Genomic DNA, 21,793 nt, shown 5'->3' with positions numbered 1-21,793 from the left:
ACTGGGAGCCACAAAATGGCTTTGGAGGGCTGCATGCTTCCCATGGGCTGAAGTTTGCCCACACCTGATCTATAGGAAATTATGTTTTTACAGAGATATGCATGAAGAAAACAAATCTGCCTGGAGCATTCTTCTTAGAAGAGAACTATAGATTATTCTGTATGTGGACCAGTGTGATCTGAGATTTATGTATGAATCTGTTTTATTTTATTATTTATTTGTTACCTTTATATTCCACTTTTCCTAGAACAAGTTCAAGCAACATACAATACCCCTCTCCCCCTTTATCCTTACAACCACCCCATAAAATAGTTGAGCCTGAGAGACACGGACAGGCCAAAAGATAACCAATAAATTTCATGACCAAGTGACGATAGAAACTGGGTCTTCCCAATCCTAGCCCAGCATGTTAACAGTAACACAGCTTTGATTTTACTTTGTACTAGTTACCCAACAAGCAGCAAAATAAGACTTATTTACTTAAGCAAAGTAGAAGCTTGTTTCCTTATGCAATGTATAGCACATAGGGAAAAGTACAGTCCTTCCAAATATTATGGAATGTGGGTGGAAATTTTGAAGCCATGAGAAGAGGTATTTTTCCCTTTTCAAAAAATCAAACCAACCAACAAACAGGAAAAAAATGAAAACATCATTATTATAGATTGAAAGCCAATTTGTTATTTTTAGGGGAGGCAGCATGGTGTAATGGTTTGGGTGTTGGACTACGATTCCCCACTCGGCTATGAAATCAACTGGGTTACCTTGGCCAAGTTGTATGTCTCCAGCCTAAGGGGAAGGCAATGACAAACCTCTTCTGAACAAATCTTGCCAAGAAAACCCTGTGATATATCCACCTTAGGGTTGCCATGACTTGAAGGCACTCAACAATAATAACAGCAACAAAATTCCTTATATTTAACTTTATTTGGCATATAATTATTGTAATTGATATAATGAAAGTACAGTTTATTCACATATATAAACACAAACAGAACTTACTTTTATTTTATCTTATTTTGCTACAAATGGTGCTACAAGATCCTGTACACCTGAACTGTGTGAGGGACCTCCCTGGGTTTTGTGAGTCTGAGCAGCAGGCACTCCTCCCCCAATACAAACAGAACAAAACATCAACATCAGTAAAGCAGAGAAAATTATTTTGTCCCCACAAGTTCTTCATAGTGTCAAGCAGACATAATGCACTTATTTCCATAAATTGAACTGAGAAAAGGAAACCAAGTCCAGGAGTTGCAATGATTTTATACTGTATGTAGTCTTACATAAAAGTCTTCCTGTTACATTTGTTATTGTTAACCACCCTCACATCCATCTTGACTCATAGCTGCTCTGTGGATGAGACATCCGCAAGACTCCCTATCTTCCACTACTTTTCTTTCTTGCCGGTTCATACCCGTGACTATGTCAGATTCATACCCCTACTATGTCATCAATGCCTGTTTAGCACTCTACATAGGACAAACAGGTTAGTCCCTGGGCCAGAGGATAAATGGAATAAATCAGACATTAGGAATGGGAATACACAAAAACCGGTGGCAGAACATTTCAATCTCCCTGGGCATTCCATCTCAGATCTCAGAACAGCAGTCATTGAACAAAAGAACTACAAAGGCAGATTGGAAAGAGAAACAGCAGAATTGGAGTTCATCCATAAACTATAGTCTCTCAGCAATGGGTTGAACAAAGACGATGGCTTCCTGGCACGCTCTGACCCCCTCCTCATCAGAGCCTCCTACACCCATCTATTCTCTTCACCAAAGGCTAGTTCCATTGCCAAACTGGATTTGCCACTTGATTTCCATGAACAAAGGCAAGTTCACAATGCCTTTGTTCACAAACAACCATCGTTAAACCTGGGCTTGCCACTTCATTTCCATACACAAAGGATTTTGAATTCAAATTGACATTCTCACACACCTAGGGCATACATAAGTCTGTCCTGATTTACCACTCCATTGAATGCATCTGAGGAAGTAGGCTTAAGTCTACAAAGCTCATGCTGCCAACTTCTTTCTTTAGTTAGTCTCAAAGGTGCTACAAGATCTCTCTACATACTGATTCTACAGGCTAACATGGCTATATCATTGTATTATATCCCTGACCTCCTTAGTCCATCCATCTAGCATCCATCTTCTTCTCTTTCTCCTTCCCTCCACCTTCCCTAGCATTATGGTCTTTTCAAGTGAGTTATGTCTTCTTGTGACATGGCCAAAGTGACAGCTTCACTTCAATCATCTTGGCTTCCAGGGAGATCTCAGGCCTGATCTGTTCTAAGATCCATTTGTTTGTCTTTTTGGCTGTCCACAGTATCCTCAGCACTCTTCTCCAGCACCACCTTTCAGATGTGTTCATTTGCTTTTTATCAGTTTCCTTAACTGTCTTGCTCTCGCATCCATATATGATAATGGGGAATACAACTGCTTGTTTGATTCTGAATTTTGTGTATAGTTGTATAGCTTTGCTTTTTAGGACCTTTTCTAGTTTAACAATTATTTTGGGAAAGTGTATACATGAACACCTTGCCTTAAACATTTGACTCATAATTCTAAATTAAAATATTCCACAATCCATTTTTCTGTTATTTTTTTAAGGAAATAAAATAAGCAGGGGCACTCCCCCCCCCCATGCCTTCACAGCTCTATCATGCTCAACCACAAAGTTCAGGAAGCTGGCCATCCCAATGATACAGGCCAGTGCACACCTAAAATATAGGGTCACAAGATTTTAAATATGACCAGTACTTGATCAGTAGTCTCCACACCTGATCTTCACAAGGTTGCTTCTGAAATACTCAGGCTCTGTTTCAGCTAAAGTTAGTATAGGTGAAGTACCACTGTAAGTAAGAGAACATAGATTCCTCATTATGAATTTAAGAAAAATACTTTGTGTGTGACTTGAGTAGCTGGTATTTGATTTATTGCAACCTTTCATATTTCTGCCCTAATCAATCAGGACCAGGGCTTCAGGTCACAGCCTGGATCTTTATACTAACTGTGAATAATGCATTAAAACTTTCTTCCACAGCTATGTAAAGGTTTCATTAAATATGTAATGAAATATAGTACAAGAAAATATGAGAGGATTTATGTTCTAAAAATATGCACTGGAAGTGGAATTATCATTTTCTAATCCTTAAGAGGGTAATATCAACATTATGAAGTGACATTTTCCTGAAATGAGAATGAAGAAGCACTAATTCTAAATAAACTGACAGTCCAATCCTTGGTGCATTTACTCAGAGGTAAAGTCTTCAGAATTCAAGTAAGTAAGGACTGTGCCCATCAGTGAAGCAAAAATGTTGGACAATTCAGAATGGTTTCTGGATTCAATATAAATCCCCAAATATGGAATAATACAGAGATCAAGCAGTGAGGACACACAAAGCAACTTTTTGTGATTAGTAGCTTCCACTGAAACATCAGGCAACATCTTTGGGTGTACAAAAGGTACAGCAGAGTCACATAACTATAGGAAATGACTGGAACATAGTGACATATGCAGATACACACACACACACTTGTAATGCAGGGTCCCTTTATAGATTAAACTAAACTATTTCCAAAGAAAAAATTCCACTCCAGGAACAACATCAGCATCACTGTGGGAAACTCTAAAAACAATTCTTAGATATTTATTCAGTAAGATGGCTCAATTCAAAAGAAAGTTAAGGAGGCAAGCTAGGAGTGGATTGTTGAAAAAAACTGAAGAGGTAACATAAAGCATTAGGAAGGATGAAAATACTTTCCAACATTGGAGCAAAAAAGAGCCAAACTAGATACATTTGACCTCAATAAGAACACCCCTCTTTAACAGATTTGAATAGTCAATGTTATCAATTCAATAATAAAAACACAAAAATACTACCAAGATTTCTTCTTGCAGAGGAGTCTAAAAATACAATTCAAATGATAAAACCTCAGTAAAGAGTGTTGCCTGTCACAGCATCAATGAACTAGCAACAGCTTCTTGACTCTCTCCCTATATCCAGGATTAAGGGAACAGACCAAGCTTTTTTAAACACCCCAATCTATGATGCATACATTCTGACAGCAATTTTAAAAAACTAAAATGGGAAGGCTCCAGGAATAGGCGGCTTCCCTGAGGGATTTTATGCAGTATTTTGTGAAGATGTATCCCCCCATATTAAACACCTTCTCAATATCATTTCAGAAGGACGAGATTTACCTGAATCATGGCAATTTTCAAGGATTATAGCTATACAGTAACCTAATAGTGACAGCTCACAAACGGTACCCTGTTGCTCAAAGCATTAATTAATCAACATATTATACTTTAACAAAAATTATGGTAGAAAGAATAATTTTATTACCAAATACATTTTGACTGATCAAGATGGTTCTCAGATACCAATTACACACACACACACACACACACACACACACAGGCTCAGAAAGCAAACTGAAATGAGAATGGTGTCACTGCTAATGTGTATATGTGCCTTTAAGTCAGCTGTCGACTTAAGGTGACCTCATGAATTTCATGGGGCTTTCTTAGATAAGGAATAACCAAGATGTGGTTTTGCCAGTTCCTTCCTCTGAAATATAGTCTACAACTCCTGGTATTCATTGGTGGTCTCGCATTTACTGTAAGTACTAACCAGGGCTGACCCTGCTTAGCTTTCATGATCAGACAAGATCTAGTGCCTGAAAGGTATTGTCAATAAATACACTGAAAGCTTTTTTCTGTAATTCAAAACTACTAATTTATTGGACTGAGGCATTTAAAAAAAACAAATGTAATATGGTGATAATTTTGCTTTTTTAATAGAATATTTACATATAAAAGCTAGGCTTTTAAAAACAATATTATTTAAAAACAATAGCTTCTAGGCTACAAAATTTAATTTGTATAGAGGTACATGTCAGGGATGTCTCCTTTCACCTCTTCTTCTGTTTGCTATTGCCCTAGAGCAACTGGAGGTATGAGGAGGTTCAGCACTAGGATCTTTCCTTTAAAATGCAGATTAAAACCTGAACAGAAGTCACAGTCCCATTGATATGAAAGCCACCAGCTGCCATAACTGTCCATGGTTTGTTTGTCATGACATCTGAACTGTCCTCAAACAGTGATTCATTGTATTATGGCCATCCATGGCTTGTTTCAGGAGAGAAAAGCAGAAGTTCTCTTTTTGGACATGATAAATGAACCAAGGGCAGAGAGTCTGTGGCTGCCTAGGAAGGAAATGCGAGGTGAGGGGGCACACACAAACATGCTGCTCATAAACAAACAAGATCATGTTGTTTACTGTTGTTGTGCCTTCATGTCATTTCTGACTTATGGCAACCCTAAAAAAAAATTATCATGGGGTTTTCTTGGCAAGTTTCTTCAGAGGGGGTTCGCCACTATCATCATCTGAGGCTGAGAGGGTGTGACATGCCCAAGGTCACCCAATGGGTTTAATGGCGAAGCTGGGAATCAAATCCTGGTCTCCAGAGTCATAGCCCATCATTCAAACCACTATGCTATGCTGGCTTTCAAACACTTATAAATCTGTCTTATGCCTTTTAAGAAAATTAATATCTTTATAAAACCCCCAAAATTCCATTTTTTAAAAGAAAACTGCAGGACTGAAGAGGAAACTCCTATCCAGCTGCTGTCTGGCTCTTTCCTGCATTTTTGTAACCCCAGAAATTTAACTAACTGTTAACTTTTACCAAAATGCCATTAGTTCACCCTCCCAATACCTGGACAGAATCTGCAGGGTGAAGTCCCTGGATATTTTTTATCAGTAGGGATTATAAAATTGTCTGAAACCTCTCTCCCTTTGACTTCCCTGCTCCCTATGAGTTTAACTGCTATCACCACAGCAAGTAGAGGGCAAAAATTATGGCTTGATCTTGATTTGGCAAGACCAGGTAGGTTTGCAAAATATATTCTTGGTTGACACAATGACTACTGCAAATCTTTGCTATAGAAATTCTCCAGGTGGAGGCTCACATTTCTCAATTACACTGCAGGCACAATCTGTGACCGATAGCTAGTAAGGCAACATGATTATTTGCCTGGGCCTGCAGCAGAGATATTCATAGTGGTAGGATACCACTGGATACACTGGAGGCTAGAATAGTATGTGGCCAGGGTCTTTAAGCCCACAAGATACATTTATAGATACTAAATCATTTGATATCCAGTCTCAGAATATACAGTAGAACCAAAATGATCAGTCATCTTTAAAAATATGCATTTAGCGTACTGTACATTTTCTTAGAAAATTAATAAATTTACACGATGATCACAACCCAATTAAAAAAAGATTTAACCTATCATTTATGAATTTTAACTGATCAGGTGAAGGCAATGGAAAACCTCCTCTGAACAAGAAAACTCTGTGGGAGGGTTGCCCTGAGTCTGAAACAACTTGAAGGTACATAATAATGACAAAAGATTGGGGGGGGGGGAATGGGGTGGGACCAAGGGTTTCCCTTCCACAGGTAGATTTCCCCCCAAACTCAGTATTAAATGCTTGAATGGAAAAAGATAAAGTCTAGAGTTGTGACAGGAACTGCTCAGGGTTTCATGATGTAGATAAGCACGTATTGTACATATGGTTCTACTGAACAAGCTTTCTGCTTGTCCTCCCACAATAGTTTACAGAGTAGCACCGCTACCAGAATTTCTTCTCTACATAATATCTCTTTGGTTCCACCATCTTATTTCTGAAACAATAAACATAGCAGGGAAGGGGGTCTAATGTCCTTCCATCTATGGCTAATTCCCACTAACTTCTTGATTTGATTCCTGAACCAATTCTTGAAACCAGTTCAGCAAACAGAGTGGTTTCCACTATGTTTGCACCAGTTTCAAGCATCAGTGCAGGAAGAGACAGACGCGGCTTCCCCGCCATGCCTCCCGCCATCCTCCTGGCCATACTGGGGAAAGAGGAGAGGCCAGGGCGGAAGAAGAGAGGCAGGCTGGGAGGATGGAGGACTGAGGACAGAATAGGCATGGAGGCCAGGTAAGCGACTACCAGTGGGAACCAGGGCGGATTTTAATCCGATTCGAATCCACCTGGTTCCCACATGGGCTGAATCGATTTATTTCCAAATAAATCGATTCAGCCCAAAAAACACCCCATTTTACCAGCATCTTTTTGACACAAGTAAAATGGGTAAAAATAGGTAAAAACCATGGCCCTCCTTTCTGAATCGCTTCAGTTATTTGAATTAAGTGGGAACCATGGTGGTTTAAACCAGATCATTTGGAATCACAATCAGGTTTAAACCATAGTGGGAACAAAGCCTCTGAAAAATGGTAGTGGCTCCCAATCTATCTGGTGTAGAGTCCCCCCTTCTCGCATGCAAGGAATTGACATGTTTGTTCCCATTACTTAAAATTATTTCATTCTTTACCAGAAGCCCCTAAGGAATTGGCAGCCAACGATTTGTGCATCAGTACTGCTCCCTGGACAAACATTCTGTGTGGAGAGAATTGGCACTGGCATTCCCTTTTCCCTGTTACCAGAGGGTTGTGGGACTCTAAATTACCATGAGAATGTGATGTGGGCAGCTCTATGTAAGAAGCTGTATCAGGTAAAATTGTACCCCTCCTTTGTCTTTAGTAGGAAAACAGCAGTAGATTAAAGATTGTTGTTCTACAAAGGACACCTTTGGACAGAACCCTTTATGTGGTTTTATATGGTGGGCATATGTGTCATACCACAGAACATTATTAGAAAAGTCACTATGCTGCTGTGTGAGAAAACACTTCTTTTATCATACTGCTTGATAATCCACTTTTTATATGGCCTAATCTTAAAGGTCTTTTCTTAAAGAACCAGCAGAGTGTCATGATTTCAGCATTGGACTATCACTCTGGAGAACAGAGTTCAAATCCCACTATGGAAACCCACTGGGTGACCTTGTTCAAGTCACTTTCTCTCAGCCTCAAAGAAAGGCAAAGGCAAACCCCTTCTGAACAAATCTTGCCAAGAAACCCCTGCGATAGGTTCATCTTAGGATCGCCATAAGTTGGAAATGACTTGAAGGCACACAAAGAAGTCTCCTTCTTTGGAGGTTTTTAAACAGAAACTGGATGGCCATCTGTTGGTAGTACTTTGATTCTGTGTTCGTGCATGGCAGGGTGTTGGGAGTGGATATTCCTTGTGGTCTCTTCCAAGATCCTATGAACAAAGGGCTGGCATCCTGTTGGTCACTCCCAACTAGAGCAAACCAATTCAATTTACTTCTTAAATTATGAGTCAAGTAGAATTGAATCAAGTCTATTCTATTCTAGTCAGGGCTAACAACAGATCTGGGGCATTTAAAAAAAAATCTGCTGCCTTATTACTCTGGGAAACTGCTGAATTGGCTGATTGTTTTTAATTATTCATTCTAATGAATTAATTGATTAAATAATGCAGATCTAATTTTAATTGTTTTGCTTCATTAGTAAATTAGGCACTAAGCCCAAATCCTGAACAAATGTGTTTTAAATGGCTGGTTTTCAAATAAAATGTAATTTAAAGTCTAAGCCTGGCACTGTGTTTACCAGAACCTGTCTGAAAGCAAGATTTGTTGTTATGAGTTTGATCCAGATTGTTAGCTGAATTTAGAACCCATTGTAATGTATGAAGCAAGTGAATAAAACATATTAAATTGGCTGATTTCAGCAGGAGCTAGTTACAACTAATGTTAGTGCATAACCAACCCAGAATAACTTGTGTGGCATAGTGGTTTGAGTGTTGGACTATGACTCTGGAGACCATGGTTCAATTCCCAGTTTGGCCATGAAACCCACTGGGCAACCTCGGGCAAATCATATGCTCTCAACCTTGGGGAAAGGCAATGACAAATCTCCTCTGAACAAATCTTGCCAAAAGAACCCCACAATAGGTTTGTCTTAGGAACACCATAAGTCAGAAATGATTTGAAGGCACACAACAACAACAACAACAACAACAACTTCATTGGAACCCAAGAACCAGAATGCAAGCCATAGCAGCACATCACACTGTTAATTTGTATACATTGGGCTACAAAGTTAATGTTCATCAACACAATTAAATATGTTGTATTTTTTTATTATGTTCCTGCTCTGCTACAAAATATTTTCATTCTTATGTCTGAGACATTCAAAAGAACCAACACTTTTGATATAGTCCTATAATTATATATGGGTTATAGACATTCTTGCAAATTACCATATATCTTGCCAGCATTATGCCTTATTGTATACTTATGAAAATGAGGAAGGGAGGTGAGAAAAAGTGTGGCAGCATCCTTAAGGCTAACTGGTTTTTATTTTAGCATGAGCTTTTGGGGATATAAACTCACTTCTTCGGTTGTAATACCAAGTGATATTAAGGTCTCAAGTATGCTTAACAAGTGAGCCTGTGGTGGTGGTGAGACCAAGTAAAAGCCTTCCCTTGATGATCTTAAAATTCTGGCTGGTTCATATGGGGAGCTATGGCCTTTCAAATGGACATAAGCTGTGTAAGACTTTATAGATCATGACCAGCACTTTGGTTTGCTGGCTCTCCTTTCCCCCCCACCCCCATATCACAGGAAGAAGGAACAAGACAGAAATATGTGTCACTTGTTCATGAAGTACAAGCCAGGAATTGTGGTTCAATGTAAGTTCTGGCTTGTTAAACAGTAAGCCAGCAAAACCATCAGATGTTCATTATTGGCTTGCGCCTCCAAGAGTTTATAAAGCAATAGCATTTTTTTACAATAGCATTTACATTTCTTTACTACTCCACAGTGAACTCAGCACTCTCTGAACAGTTTACAATCTATAAGCCAATTGCCCCCAACAAACTGGGTACTCATTTTAGTGACCTACGAAAGGATGGAAGGCTGAGTCAACCTGAGAACCCTGGGATCCAACTCACAACCTTATGGCTGCAGTACCAGCATTTAACCACTATGCCACCTAAAAAGTACATGCTCCACTAAAAAATAAAGGCTCCTCAAAGTAAGGGATTACAATAAAGTACACCCCTCCGGATGTTGTAAGAATCCAACTCTTAGCATATTTTACCACTGGCTATGGTCTCAAGCAGATGGAAGACTTGGAGCGGCCTCTGGCTGTTCCAGCCATGAGAGTGCCCTGAGCAGCATGGAACTGTGGCGACTAGATGCTGCAGTCTCGAGACCTACTGCCACCACAGTCCAAACTGGATCACCAGCAAGGAGTGCTTTTCTACGTTCCTTTTGTGGCAGGATTTGGGCCGTCTGAGACAGCTGTGGCACAGCTTCACACCAATCTGGTGTGTGTGTGTGTTATCCGAACACCATGCTCCCAGATTGGCCCGAAGGCGGCACTTTTGGCCTATCTGTTTTAGACCTATGTTGACTAGAGCCGATAGTATGGTAACTATAGTCCAGAAATACCTGGTGGGTCACACTTTGCCCATCCCTAACCTAAATCCAGTTGATACTTCTAAGCTCAGCAGACCAAGTGAATCAATGCGAACTTGGTAAGGCAAGTCCCATGGATGTTATTTGTAGGGACTAACAACAGGATTGTGACCTTTATCAAGTGATTACAATTTCTTTTAAACAATGATTCCTGGTTCCAATGTAATAGCAAACAAGGACTCTTCTAAAGTGGAACAGAATTCTAGTTTATTCTTCCTCTTGGTTAGTGGTGGTTGTGGGGCATTGAATTGGCTTTTTTCTGCTTATGCAAGTAGAAGTAGATCATAAGATTAATGATATATGAATGTTTCAGGAAAACAGACAAATACAATCTGACAGTGCTAAAAATAGATTTCCCTTTATGTACATAGATCTATTTTTATGCTGTTTGTCACATGTCAGATTTTGGTTCCTCTTTCTCTAACAATGCAACATCATTAATGATACAGTAGTTCCACTAGTTATCATCAAACAGTTGGCCTTTTAGTAATGGTATACTCATGTTGAGCATTATGTTGCACAATAGTTTGAAAACAAGAAAAGCAAATACTATAATTTTGAACCATAAATACATGCTGAAACTTCATCTTACACCAACCCACTATTTTTTTTGTTGTCTGTTGGAAACAGACACAGGACAGTCTAACTGGAAGAATCCGTAACTCTGCCTTCTTGTTATTCCAGTTTATTCATCAATAAGCACTTCTTTTCACAACTGCTCTTCCAACAAAATGATGACAGAAACATCAATGTATATCTAAATATCATCATGTGTTTTCTTAGCCAGAGATAAAAGTTCCAACTTTAGATTTCCACATTGTTCTAGATTCTAGAGAAAAGGGCATTATGGATGCTACTTACACACACCGGGGGGGGGGGGGGGGAGGCAGAAAAACACACTGTCTGTGATAAAGAGGAAAGTAACCATTTGCCTTGACTCCATGAGTTTATTCTATGAGTATATTCAAACATGTAGATGCTTGTTACTTGGCACAGCTTTGCTTCTAAAATACACACAAGCAATGACTTTTTTGAATCCACTCCTACAAAGCTAATGTGTCAGGATGCTAAGCCAAGTTGCCTTTTTTCCCTGGCATGAAAGGTTTGAGCGCATAAGAATTTGGGGTGTTGTTGTTTAAAAGCTACTGTTTCCTGAATGCATTCTAGAGATATTATTCTGGATTTACTTTGCCATGCACCTGCCAGTACTTCTATAATGGACCTCCTGCATTCTACATCACATGTACCTGCTTTTTTATTTAACTTTTCAGAGCACAAACCAATGATTATCACTTATGTCTGTAAAAAGATAAGATTCACATATACAACAATGAACCCACATAGAACATTTGCTTGTGCAATGAGAATTATTCTTTTGGAGTACTACAGAGAAGGCTTAAAGGTTCTTTTTCTGAATTTCCCAAGTTAGCAGACTCTGACCTCTTTCACACTGAAATTAATGGGATTTAAAAAGTACTTGGCTATACCTGAACCATGTCCATCATTTTGTCTTAAAGGTGATTTCTATTCTACTCATCTAATGTATTCTACAAAATCCTTATATGGTACACTGTATCTTTTTGAAAGTCTTTGATCATATGAAATTGCTTCCATTAAGAATATTTGGCCCAAATTGCTCCTTAAATATTGATCAATTAATTAAATGTAACTAACATCTTTATAATACAAGGGATTCTAGCAATGGCCTTATGTAAGCTTTCTACAGCCATGTCTGGAAATTCTCTCTGGTATAAACTCCCAGACACTGAACAAAATGACATAGTAAACTAAACACATGAGCTGCTTCAATACAGAAGAAATAATCAGTTTGACTTTTACTGCCATGGCTCAATGCTATGGAATCCTGGAATTTGTAGTTTTGCAAGATATTTAGCCTTCCCTGTCAGGGAGCTCTAGTGCCCCAACAAACTACAAATCCCAGAATTCCACAGCACTGAGCCATGGAAGTTAAACAGTCAAACTGCTGTATTTCGCCAGTATGGCAGCAGCCATGGTTTATCATACTCCACTCCCTTCATAGAGCAATCCTGGATGCACCTATATGAAGTAAACAAAACAGCAAAATTCAGGCTTATATCTTCAATTTTTTTCTTTTGTATGGTTTTTAACACCTTGCCTGATGAAACCAGTAGAGCTTCAAAAGCGTGCAACATGTATATTGTGCATTTTGGTTGATCCCATAAAGGTAACACTGTTTAGTGGATTTTTTATATTACTATATGAATTAAGACCCACAGAATTCAATGGGACTAACTTTCTAATCCAGCACTCAAACCTCTATATACCACACTAGTTCCTTTGCTTTAAATGTTACAGGAGCACTATGAAATGGCTGTGGAAAAGTAGCCTTCACGAGACTGTTGGGGTGGGGTGTTATCAGTACACTGATGACACCCAAATATACTTCTCCATGCCTCGGTCAACAGCTTCGACAACAGATGGCATCTCTTCTCTCAATCGGTGTCTTGAAGTGGTAATGGACTGGATGAGGAAAATCAAGCTCAAGTTGAATCCAGACAAAATGGAGGTATTTGCAGTAGGGCCCCCGAAACCAGGTATGGGGATACAACTTCCAGTTCTAGATGGGATCATGCTCTCCTCAAAGGACTGTGTTCACAGTCTAGGGGTGCTCTTAGACCCATCGCTTCACATGACAAACCAGGTGAATGCGGCGGTCAGGAGCGCCTGTTATCAGCTTCAACTGATACACCAGCTGCGCCCTTTCCTGGAAGTAAAGGACCTAGAAACTGTAGTACATGCACTGGTAACCTCACGACTCAATTTCTGTAATGCGCTCTACATGGGGTTATCCTTGTGCCTAGTCCGGAAACTCCAATTAGTAGAAAACATGGCAGCCAGGTTAGTTACCGGAAATTCTAGGAGTAACCAGATAACACCAATCCTAAAGTCACTCGACTGGCTGCCTATTAGTTTCTGGGAGCAGTACAAGGTGTTGGTTATTACCTTTAAAGCCCTACATGGCTTGGGTCCAACCTATTCAACGGATTGTCTACTTCCATACAATCCGCCCCTCACACTCCAGTCCTCTGGGAGGAATTTATTGCAGCCTTTAAAGACCAGATTAACTGCAACCTCCTAGAGGACCTTTTCTGCAACTGCTTCCAGACTTTGGAATGGCCTGCCAGACGAGATCCGTCAAATTACCAACCTAGACAGCTTTAAGAAAGCTGTCAAGATGGATCCCTTCTGGCAGGCCTTTCTCGAATAAACTCCCCGGACACAGATTGATTATCCTCTCACACCATGTATTTACTACCACTCCGCCTATGTTATCTTTATTATAAATTGATTTTAAAACTCTTTTAATTAAAATATATTTAATTCTTTTTTAAGGGGGGGATATTGTAATTTTATGTATTATATTGTATGTGAGCCGCTCTGATTGTCTTGCTACAGAAGAGTGGAATATAAATAAAAGTTTTATTTATTTATTATTATTATTGCTAAAGGAGAACTCTGTCCACTATGCAAGCAGATAAAATGGACACAATCTGACATTAAAAATGGCAATCATAAAAAACCTTAATTCTCTGGCTATAAAGTGGCATTACTAGATGGAAACTGATCTCATGGCATTATTGTGAGGATTAACAAGACAATGCTTGTAGAACACTTTGCACACTTGAAATTCTACAGCTGTTATTTTGGGAGAAAATATGCTAGTTCTTTCCATCTGTATAAACCCTGTGAGCTACTTAAAATGAAGAAATTAACATGCATTATATGATATTATAATGCATTATATGCAGGGAAAATTGGATCACTAGACAGAATGACAAACGTTTGGTGCTTTTACACTCATATTGGAAAATGGGTATAAGAATTCTGTTAACAAACTAAAAGGCATGAAGACATTTTATGTAATTTCTTTACTGGCATTATACTGGCATTTTTCTTTGTATCTCACTGTAGGAGGAAATAGACTTGTGAGTATTAGGAACAGAGTTCTTCTGCCAATGTCCCTTCTTAATGTCTCTTAACACCATCTTTGGTGCAGCTGGCTGGATTTTGTGGGTTTCATAGATCAGATTGGAGGATGGAATATAGTAACAACATTGAAGCTGTCCAGGATGTTAGCCAAGCCTTGCAAAAGTTGAAGCACCCCAGACTCACACTTCCTTCCCTGTTGAACTTAGCTAAAGTCTTCACAATAGCTGGGGAGGGTGGATTTTCCCCAACAACATCTTGGCTGAATCCATACAGCAGAAATAATGCAGTCTTTAACACTACTCTAACTGCCATGGCTCAACGCCATGGAATCACGGGATTTGTAGTTTGTCATGGCATCAGAACTAAACAAAAAAGGCTAAATACCTACAAATCCCAAAATTCCATAACATTGAGTCGTGGCAGTTAAAGCCTTTATTTCTGCAGTGCCAATGGAGTCTTTGTCAAATAACTAGCCCTGGTTTAATGTAGACTATTTGGCGGTCTTGAATGTAGAGATAAGACCTACTTGAACTGATTTCTAGTGGAGAAGGAAGCTGCTAGAATGGGTTGCTGGTATGCATCAGTATAGTGGCCTATGCTTTTTTGGGCTTCTTCCTGAGGGTTAAATTATGGAGACACTCATGGGTTTCCAAAATGATCCTTACACCATTGCACAAAATCTGCTCACGATGTCCTATTACTAAAACTTGTTATCTGATTTCAAAGGTTAAGTTTGATCTTAAACATCTTTGTATTATTGCATGTGTATCATTGTTTTTAATTTTTGTTAAACATATGCCTGGAGAAGGTTTATTCTAAAAGGACAATTTTAGAACAGTTATCTAATTAACTAATTCACGTACAGTATTAAGAATTCAAAGACACAGCTGTGTTAATTTGGAATATCAATATGCAAAACAATTTTATAGCATTTTTTAGATTAACTGTGTAAAGGAAGTTGTAGCATAAGCGTCTCTAGACCTGGAGACCATACATCTGTGGAAGTAGACCAAAGGTGTATCCACAAAGTAGAATTAATGCCATTTGATGCCACTTTAACTGCCACGACTCTGTCCTACAGAAGCCTGGGACTTGGAGTTTGGTGAGGCACTAGAGCTCTCTGACAGACCAGACTGAATACCTCACCAAACTACAAATTCCAGGATTCCATAGGATAGAGCCATGACGTGTAAAGTTGTGTCAAGCTGCTTTATTTCTGCAGTGTGTATATATCCGAAGTCTACAAAAGCTTATGCTACCACTTACTTTACATAGTTAAAGGTGTTACAAGATCTCTCATGAATTAAAATAGTTAATCTACAAGGCAGGAGAAAGAACGCACATCATAGTCCACTACCATACATCTCCACTGCCTTCTTGTCTGTTTGTATATTGCCATTAGTGTGTACAATGCTTGACAGAATGCAAGATGACAAATCCCTGCCCCCAAAGCTTACAAATCTAAAATTAAAAACAGCAATTAACCAAGGAATGGATAGGGACCGAAAGTAAAAGTAGAAGTTATATGCACTTGTTTCAGTTATATGTGGAAGTGCAGATTTTTCATCGTATACCCTTCATCATATACCCCACTGAGTTTTCAGCCTCTTATGTTCCATCACCATTTTGGATGCAATCCATTACCCATTTGATGTTCTGACTACATCCAAGCAAGAGTGCAAGCGTGGAGAGATTTATATGTAACCTCTGACAACTTCAACCTTTGAGGCTAAATTCCAGGTTTCAGGCTGAAATCGTAAATGCTTATATACCTGCAGATGTGTAATCAGAGGAGTCCATCAAATGTTAAAGGGCAGAACTGACAGCCAGTGTGGCATAGTGGTTTAAGTGTTGGGCTATGACTCTGGGACCAGGGTTCGATTCCCTGCTCAGCCATGCAATCCACTGAGTGACCTTGGGCAAGTCACACACTCTCAGCCTCAGGGGAAGGCAATGGCAAACCTCCTCCAAACAAATCTTGCCAAGAAAAAAAACATGACAGATTCACCCTAGGGTCACCATAAGTTAGCAATGACTTGAAGGATTACAACAACAACAACAACAACAACAACAACAACAACATAGTCCGCCTAAAATTAATACAAATATTACAGTAGGGCAAGAGCATCACACAGCTAAATCACAACACAAATGGAAAGGGAAATTCTCGGGGGGGGGGGGCGGTGTTTAAAGAAAGCAGAGCAAATCCCAGAAAATGAAGAAAGGAAGACACAAAAAATGAAAGAAGAGGAGAGAAAAATCCAGGTTTTCCAGTACAACTCTCCAAATTCATCACTGTGGAGCAAGAGGAGGGGATCTTCCCACTTCTCTTCTCCATCCCTCCATCTCAAGGGAGCAAAATTCCTCCCTCTCTTGCCCACCACAGCACAGCCCTCTCCAAACCCAAGCAATAGGCCTGTCTCACCTCTCCTTTCATTCTTTGCTCTATCCTTCCTTTTCTGGGATTTGCTCTACTTACTCTTCTTTTACTTTATTTTTTCTTCAGTAGAAGCCCCCCTCTCCATTTGTGTTGTGATTTACTGGTACAATGCTCTCACTCTACTGCTCAGGATATTTTTAGTAATGTTTAGATAGAGAATGGCTCTGCCCATTCACATTTGATCGGATACAGACTACTCTGATGTGTTGTTGTTATTGTTGTTGTTTCTTACCTGCTTCTCCCCATGGATCAAGGCAGGGAACAACAACAGACCAACAAATCCACAACATCAGGTAAAAACAGATATCAATTTAAAAGAACAAACAAGACACATACATATCAAGACAAACCATATTTTAAAAAATCATCATTTAAAATTCACAATTTAAAAACCACCTGGTTGTCGGAAAAGTTTGGTCTTTAATGCTGGCTTAAATTTGGACAGTGGTTTGAACATTGTACTATGACTCTAGACCAGGGTTCAAATCCTAGCTTGGCCATGAAAACTCACCAGGTGAACTTGGGCAAGTCACACTCTCTCAGCCTCAAAGGATGGCAGTGGCGAACCCCTTTGAAGAAACTTCTCAAGAAAAGCCTGATATGTTTGTCTTAGGGTCACTATAAGTCAGAAATGACTTGAAGGCAAACAACACGCACACACACATGTAATATAGCTGTAACTAAACCATATGAAATGAATTCATATTTACATTAGTGTTCTTAGCTCTTACATTTTTCTCGCATGTCCTGCATTTTGTGATTTGTGATGCCTTGTCCTCCTTTGTGGTTATGGCATCTGGTCCAGGGTGACCAGACATCCTCCTTTTCCAGCACATGTTCTAGATTTCAACCATTTGTCCAGGAAAATTTTTACAACGTCCTCCATTTTGGGCATGACGAAGAAGCACAAATTTACATTTAATATGAGTGTTTCTATTTGGTACTATACTACATTTTTCTTTAATATCTTACATTTTGCAGTGTCCTGTCCACCTTTGAGGTTAGGACATCCGGTCACCCTGACCTAAGAGGATCCTCTCATGGGATTTCCTTGGCACAATTTGTTCAGAGGAGGTTTGCCATCACCTTCCCTTGAGGCTGAGAGTGTGTGACTTGCCCAAAGTCACCAAAGCTGCGCAAGGAGGCAAACAAAGGAGAGGAGCCACAAGCTAGGACACTCCATCCCTCAGGAAAAGAGAGAGTGTATGCACCTTTCTGTCTGTGTGTCTGCCTCTGACAGGGGCATTTGGGCAGCTGAGGGGCCAGACTGTGCCCAGCAAACTCTCCCCAAAGGTGGTGGCGTTTGGGCAAGAAGCCACCTCAGAGTCCCAGCTGGCATTTTGGTTCTGAGGAAGCTTGGCCCTGGCCAGGGAGCCATGCGCAATACCTAGTGGCATACAGGGAGAGGTGGCAAAACAACCTGCCTCCCTGAGTTTGTTTTGGGGGGGTTTGTCATTGTTGTTTTATATTACATTACTGGTATATGATTATTATTTTTTATGATATGTTTGTTATGTTATGCAACAGGTAGTTTAAAGGAGAGAGAGAAATGGGATGGTCAAGCCTGCATCTGCACTGTAGAAATAATGCAGGTTGGCACCACTTTCAGGTGCTGTAGCGCCACAGGAGTCACCGTAGCCTCGTGGTTTGAGCATTGGGTTATGACTCTGGAGTCCAGGGTTCGATTCCCAGCTGGGCCATGAAACCCACTGGGTGGCCTTGGGGAAGTCACACTCTCTCAGCCTCAGGGGAAGGCGATGGCCAACCTCCTCTGAAGAACTCTGGCCAAGAAAACCTTCACTTGAAGGCACACAGCCTGCACACACAATTGAAAGGCATCCAGGAGAGAGAAAATACCTTCCCAGACCCAAATTAATAAATAGGGGATTTGGGAGTGGGGTGACAAAAGGGGTCTGGGAGGGTTTTATTTTTATTCCCTGAACAGCTCCTCATTCCCCCTTCCTGCTCTGACTTCAGGTCCTCACCTCAAAGGAGGACAATGCACCCCAAAATGGAGGACCTTCCAGAAAAATGGAGGCGATGACCAAAGCAAAGCCAAAACAACAACAACAACTCATTCATATAAATGTCAGTTCCTGCTCCAAATGGAGGAGATTGTGGAATTCCTCCTGAAGGCTGAAATGTAGGGCATGTCCTGGGAAAAGGGACCAGATGCCCTACCCACCAAGGAGGACAAGGCACCCCAGAATGTAGGACACTCAGGAAGCATGTAGGAGATGCCCAAATAAAGACTAAAAATCCTTTCTAAAAATAGAAATGTCTGCCTCTTAGTCCTGCTCGAAAGGGAGGACATTTTGGGATTGCTCTCCAGAGGGCATGGACTCACAGAGTGGGAAGAGACCAAGGGCCATGCAGGAACTCCCTGCAAAATGGAGGACATTCAGGAAACATGCAGGGCATGGCCAAAACAATGCTTGTTTAAAAACTCAAACCCATCACTCATAGAAACAGAAAGCCCTGCTTCTTAGCCAGGCTCCAAATGGAGGACCTTTTGGGATTCCTCATGGAAGGAAAGTAAAAATTAAAAACACTCCTGGCAATAAATGTCAACCCTTGCTTCTTAGTCCTGCTCCAAAGGGAACCCCTTTTGGAATTCCTCCCGGACAGAAGGCTTGAAATGGAGGACGGGTCCTGGGAAAGGAGGAGGCCTGGTCCCTCTGCCCCCTCCAAGGCTCCCCTTACCTTCCTTTTGGGCATGGCGGGTCCGGCAAGGGCAGAGCTCGCCTCCCCCGCCTTTGCCTTCTCCTCCTTTTCTTTCTTCTCGTCCTCCTCCTCCTTCGGCTCCTCCTTCTGCTTCTCCTTTGCCCTTTCCTCCTCCTTTTCCTTTTCTGTCTTTTCCTCTTCCTCCTCTTCCTTTCCCTTTCCCTCCTTCTCCTTCTCCAGAGGCCAGGTCTCCCTGGAGCCAAGAGGCGACAGCTGCTGGCAGCAATCCTTCCTCCTCTTTGCTGTTCGCCCACTTTGCACCTCTCTCTGGAGGAAAAAAAAGTGTGTGTGTGTGTGTTGCAGAGCTGGCTTGCGATTGGCTCCCCAATTTGGTGGACCCCTCCTCCTCCTCCTCCTCCTCCTCCTCCTCCTCTAAGGACTAGAGATGGAGGTATCTACGGCACTTTCCACATTTGTTGCAGGAAATAATCCGGTTTGACACCGCTGTAATTGCCATGATGGCTCCATGCTCTGGAATCCTGGGAACAGTCGTCTGTTCTGCAAGCGCCCTCGTTCTTTTTCCTTTCCTTTTGCCCAGCTCAAAAGGCGTCTTCGTTCTCTTGCTACTGATGGCTGCTTTCTATTTTATTCTGATGGTTTCATTTATTCTTATTATTGAAGATTTTTTAAAAAATGCTACACCTAACAGACTGGTAGAGTTGGAAGAGACCCCCCCCAGGGCCATCCAGTCCAACCCCCTTGTGCCCTGCAGGAACTCTCAGTCCAAGCACCCCTGAGACCCCCAGCCTCTGTTTAAAGACCTCCCATTGAAGAGACTCCACTACTCTCCAAGGCATGCCAATTCATCCTTCTTAGTCCTGCTCCCAATGGAGGGCATTTTGACTGTCCTCCTGGACAGAAAGTGGAAGTGGAGGACAGGTCCTGGAAAAGGAGGACCAAGTCTGGACACCCTGCCATGGGGTCTCCTCTTTCCTTGTTGATATTGACCTCCCTCATGGTGACCCTGTGGATGAGGCACCTCCAGGGCCACCTGTAGTGGACAGCTCTGCTTAAGTCTTGTAGATTCAGGTCTATGATCTCCTAATTGAGTCTATCATAGAATCATAGAGTTGGAAGAGACCCCAAGGGCCATCCAATCCAACCCTATTCTGCCGTGCAGGAACTCTCAACCAAAGCATGGCCATCCAGCCTCTGTTTAAAGACCTCCAAGGAGGGTGACTCCACCACACTCTGAGGGAGTGTGTTCCCCTGTTGAACAACTCTTACTGTCAGGAAGTTCCTCCTAATGTTGAGGTGGAATCTCTTTTCCTGTAGCTTGCATCCATTGCTCTGCGTCTGTTCTCTGGAACAGCAGAAAACAAGCTTGTTCCATCTGCAGTATATCATCCCTTCAGATATTTAAACAGGGCTATCATATCACCTCTTAACCTTCTCTTCCCCATCTGAGCATTTCCAATGTCTTGGTAGATTGAGAAGCAGTAGATCCATGCTTAAATTAATTTTTTAAAGTAGTTTCTTTTGCCAGGGGAGAAAAACAGTCCAGAAAGGTTCAAAAGCCATGCAAACAGATTTGGGGGCCACACCTAAGACTATCACATGGTCACACAATTGCACAATCACGATTAAAATGCAATTAACATTTTCACACACAGCACAATAAAAGACCCGTTATCCTGCAAATAACCAGGCAATAAATAGCAACAAATCATTCATGAGATTTTCCCATGAATGATTTGTCGCTGTTTATTACCTGGTTATTCCCAGGATAATGGCACATTAATTGCTGTTCACCGCAACAGCCTATGAAAACCTTTATTGCTATTGTGCAATTTTCACAATATACTCCTGGGATAATGGCGCTTTAACCATGACATCATGTGAAAATCTTAATCACAAATACATGAGTTTCATGGGATAATCACTGTTTACACTTTCAGTTGTCCCTGTATGACAAAGTCCCTAGTCTCAGCACCACACTTTGCTCACCTCTGTGCTTTGGGATATGTGCCATATCTTTGACCATGCGCTGGAGAGATTGGAGCTGTAAATTGCAAGTGAGAAGAAATGCTATTTTGACAGTGACTACATGTATATCCCATTGGTCCTTCATGCAGCTGAAGTAAGCATTTTCATAATACTATGGCACAGTGCTGGAGGCTGAGATGAGAGAGAACATCTGGCCAAAATTCACCCAGGAAGCTTTGTGGCTGAATGGGGATTCCCTGTTTCTAACTCATTCATTCTAACCCATACTGACTCCCTTTGTTGCTTTTTCTCCTGGATTTGTCCAAAGACA

The 21,793-nt window shown here is 40.8% G+C and overlaps 1 protein-coding gene across 3 annotated transcripts in view; it reads right to left on the bottom strand.

Moving 5' to 3' along the window:
* The window catches only part of HMGN3 (high mobility group nucleosomal binding domain 3), a 42,262-nt gene extending 22,457 nt beyond the window's left edge, over positions 1-19,805 (bottom strand). For all 3 annotated transcript variants that reach the window (XR_016281786.1, XM_089530874.1, XM_089530875.1), the window contains exon 1: positions 19,516-19,805. Coding sequence is in view for 2 of the 3 variants with exons in the window: in XM_089530874.1 (XP_089387000.1) it covers positions 19,516-19,530 (15 nt within the window). In the remaining variant the exon portion in view is untranslated. The remainder of the gene's footprint in view (positions 1-19,515) is intronic.
* Positions 19,806-21,793: the final 1,988 nt, after the last annotated feature.

Source organism: Sceloporus occidentalis, unplaced genomic scaffold, assembly GCF_023333645.1.
Source record: "Sceloporus occidentalis isolate IW3139 unplaced genomic scaffold, rSceOcc1.0.p SCAF_6, whole genome shotgun sequence".
Lineage (NCBI taxonomy): Eukaryota > Metazoa > Chordata > Lepidosauria > Squamata > Phrynosomatidae > Sceloporus > Sceloporus occidentalis.
This window is presented reverse-complemented; position numbering and strand designations above follow the sequence as displayed.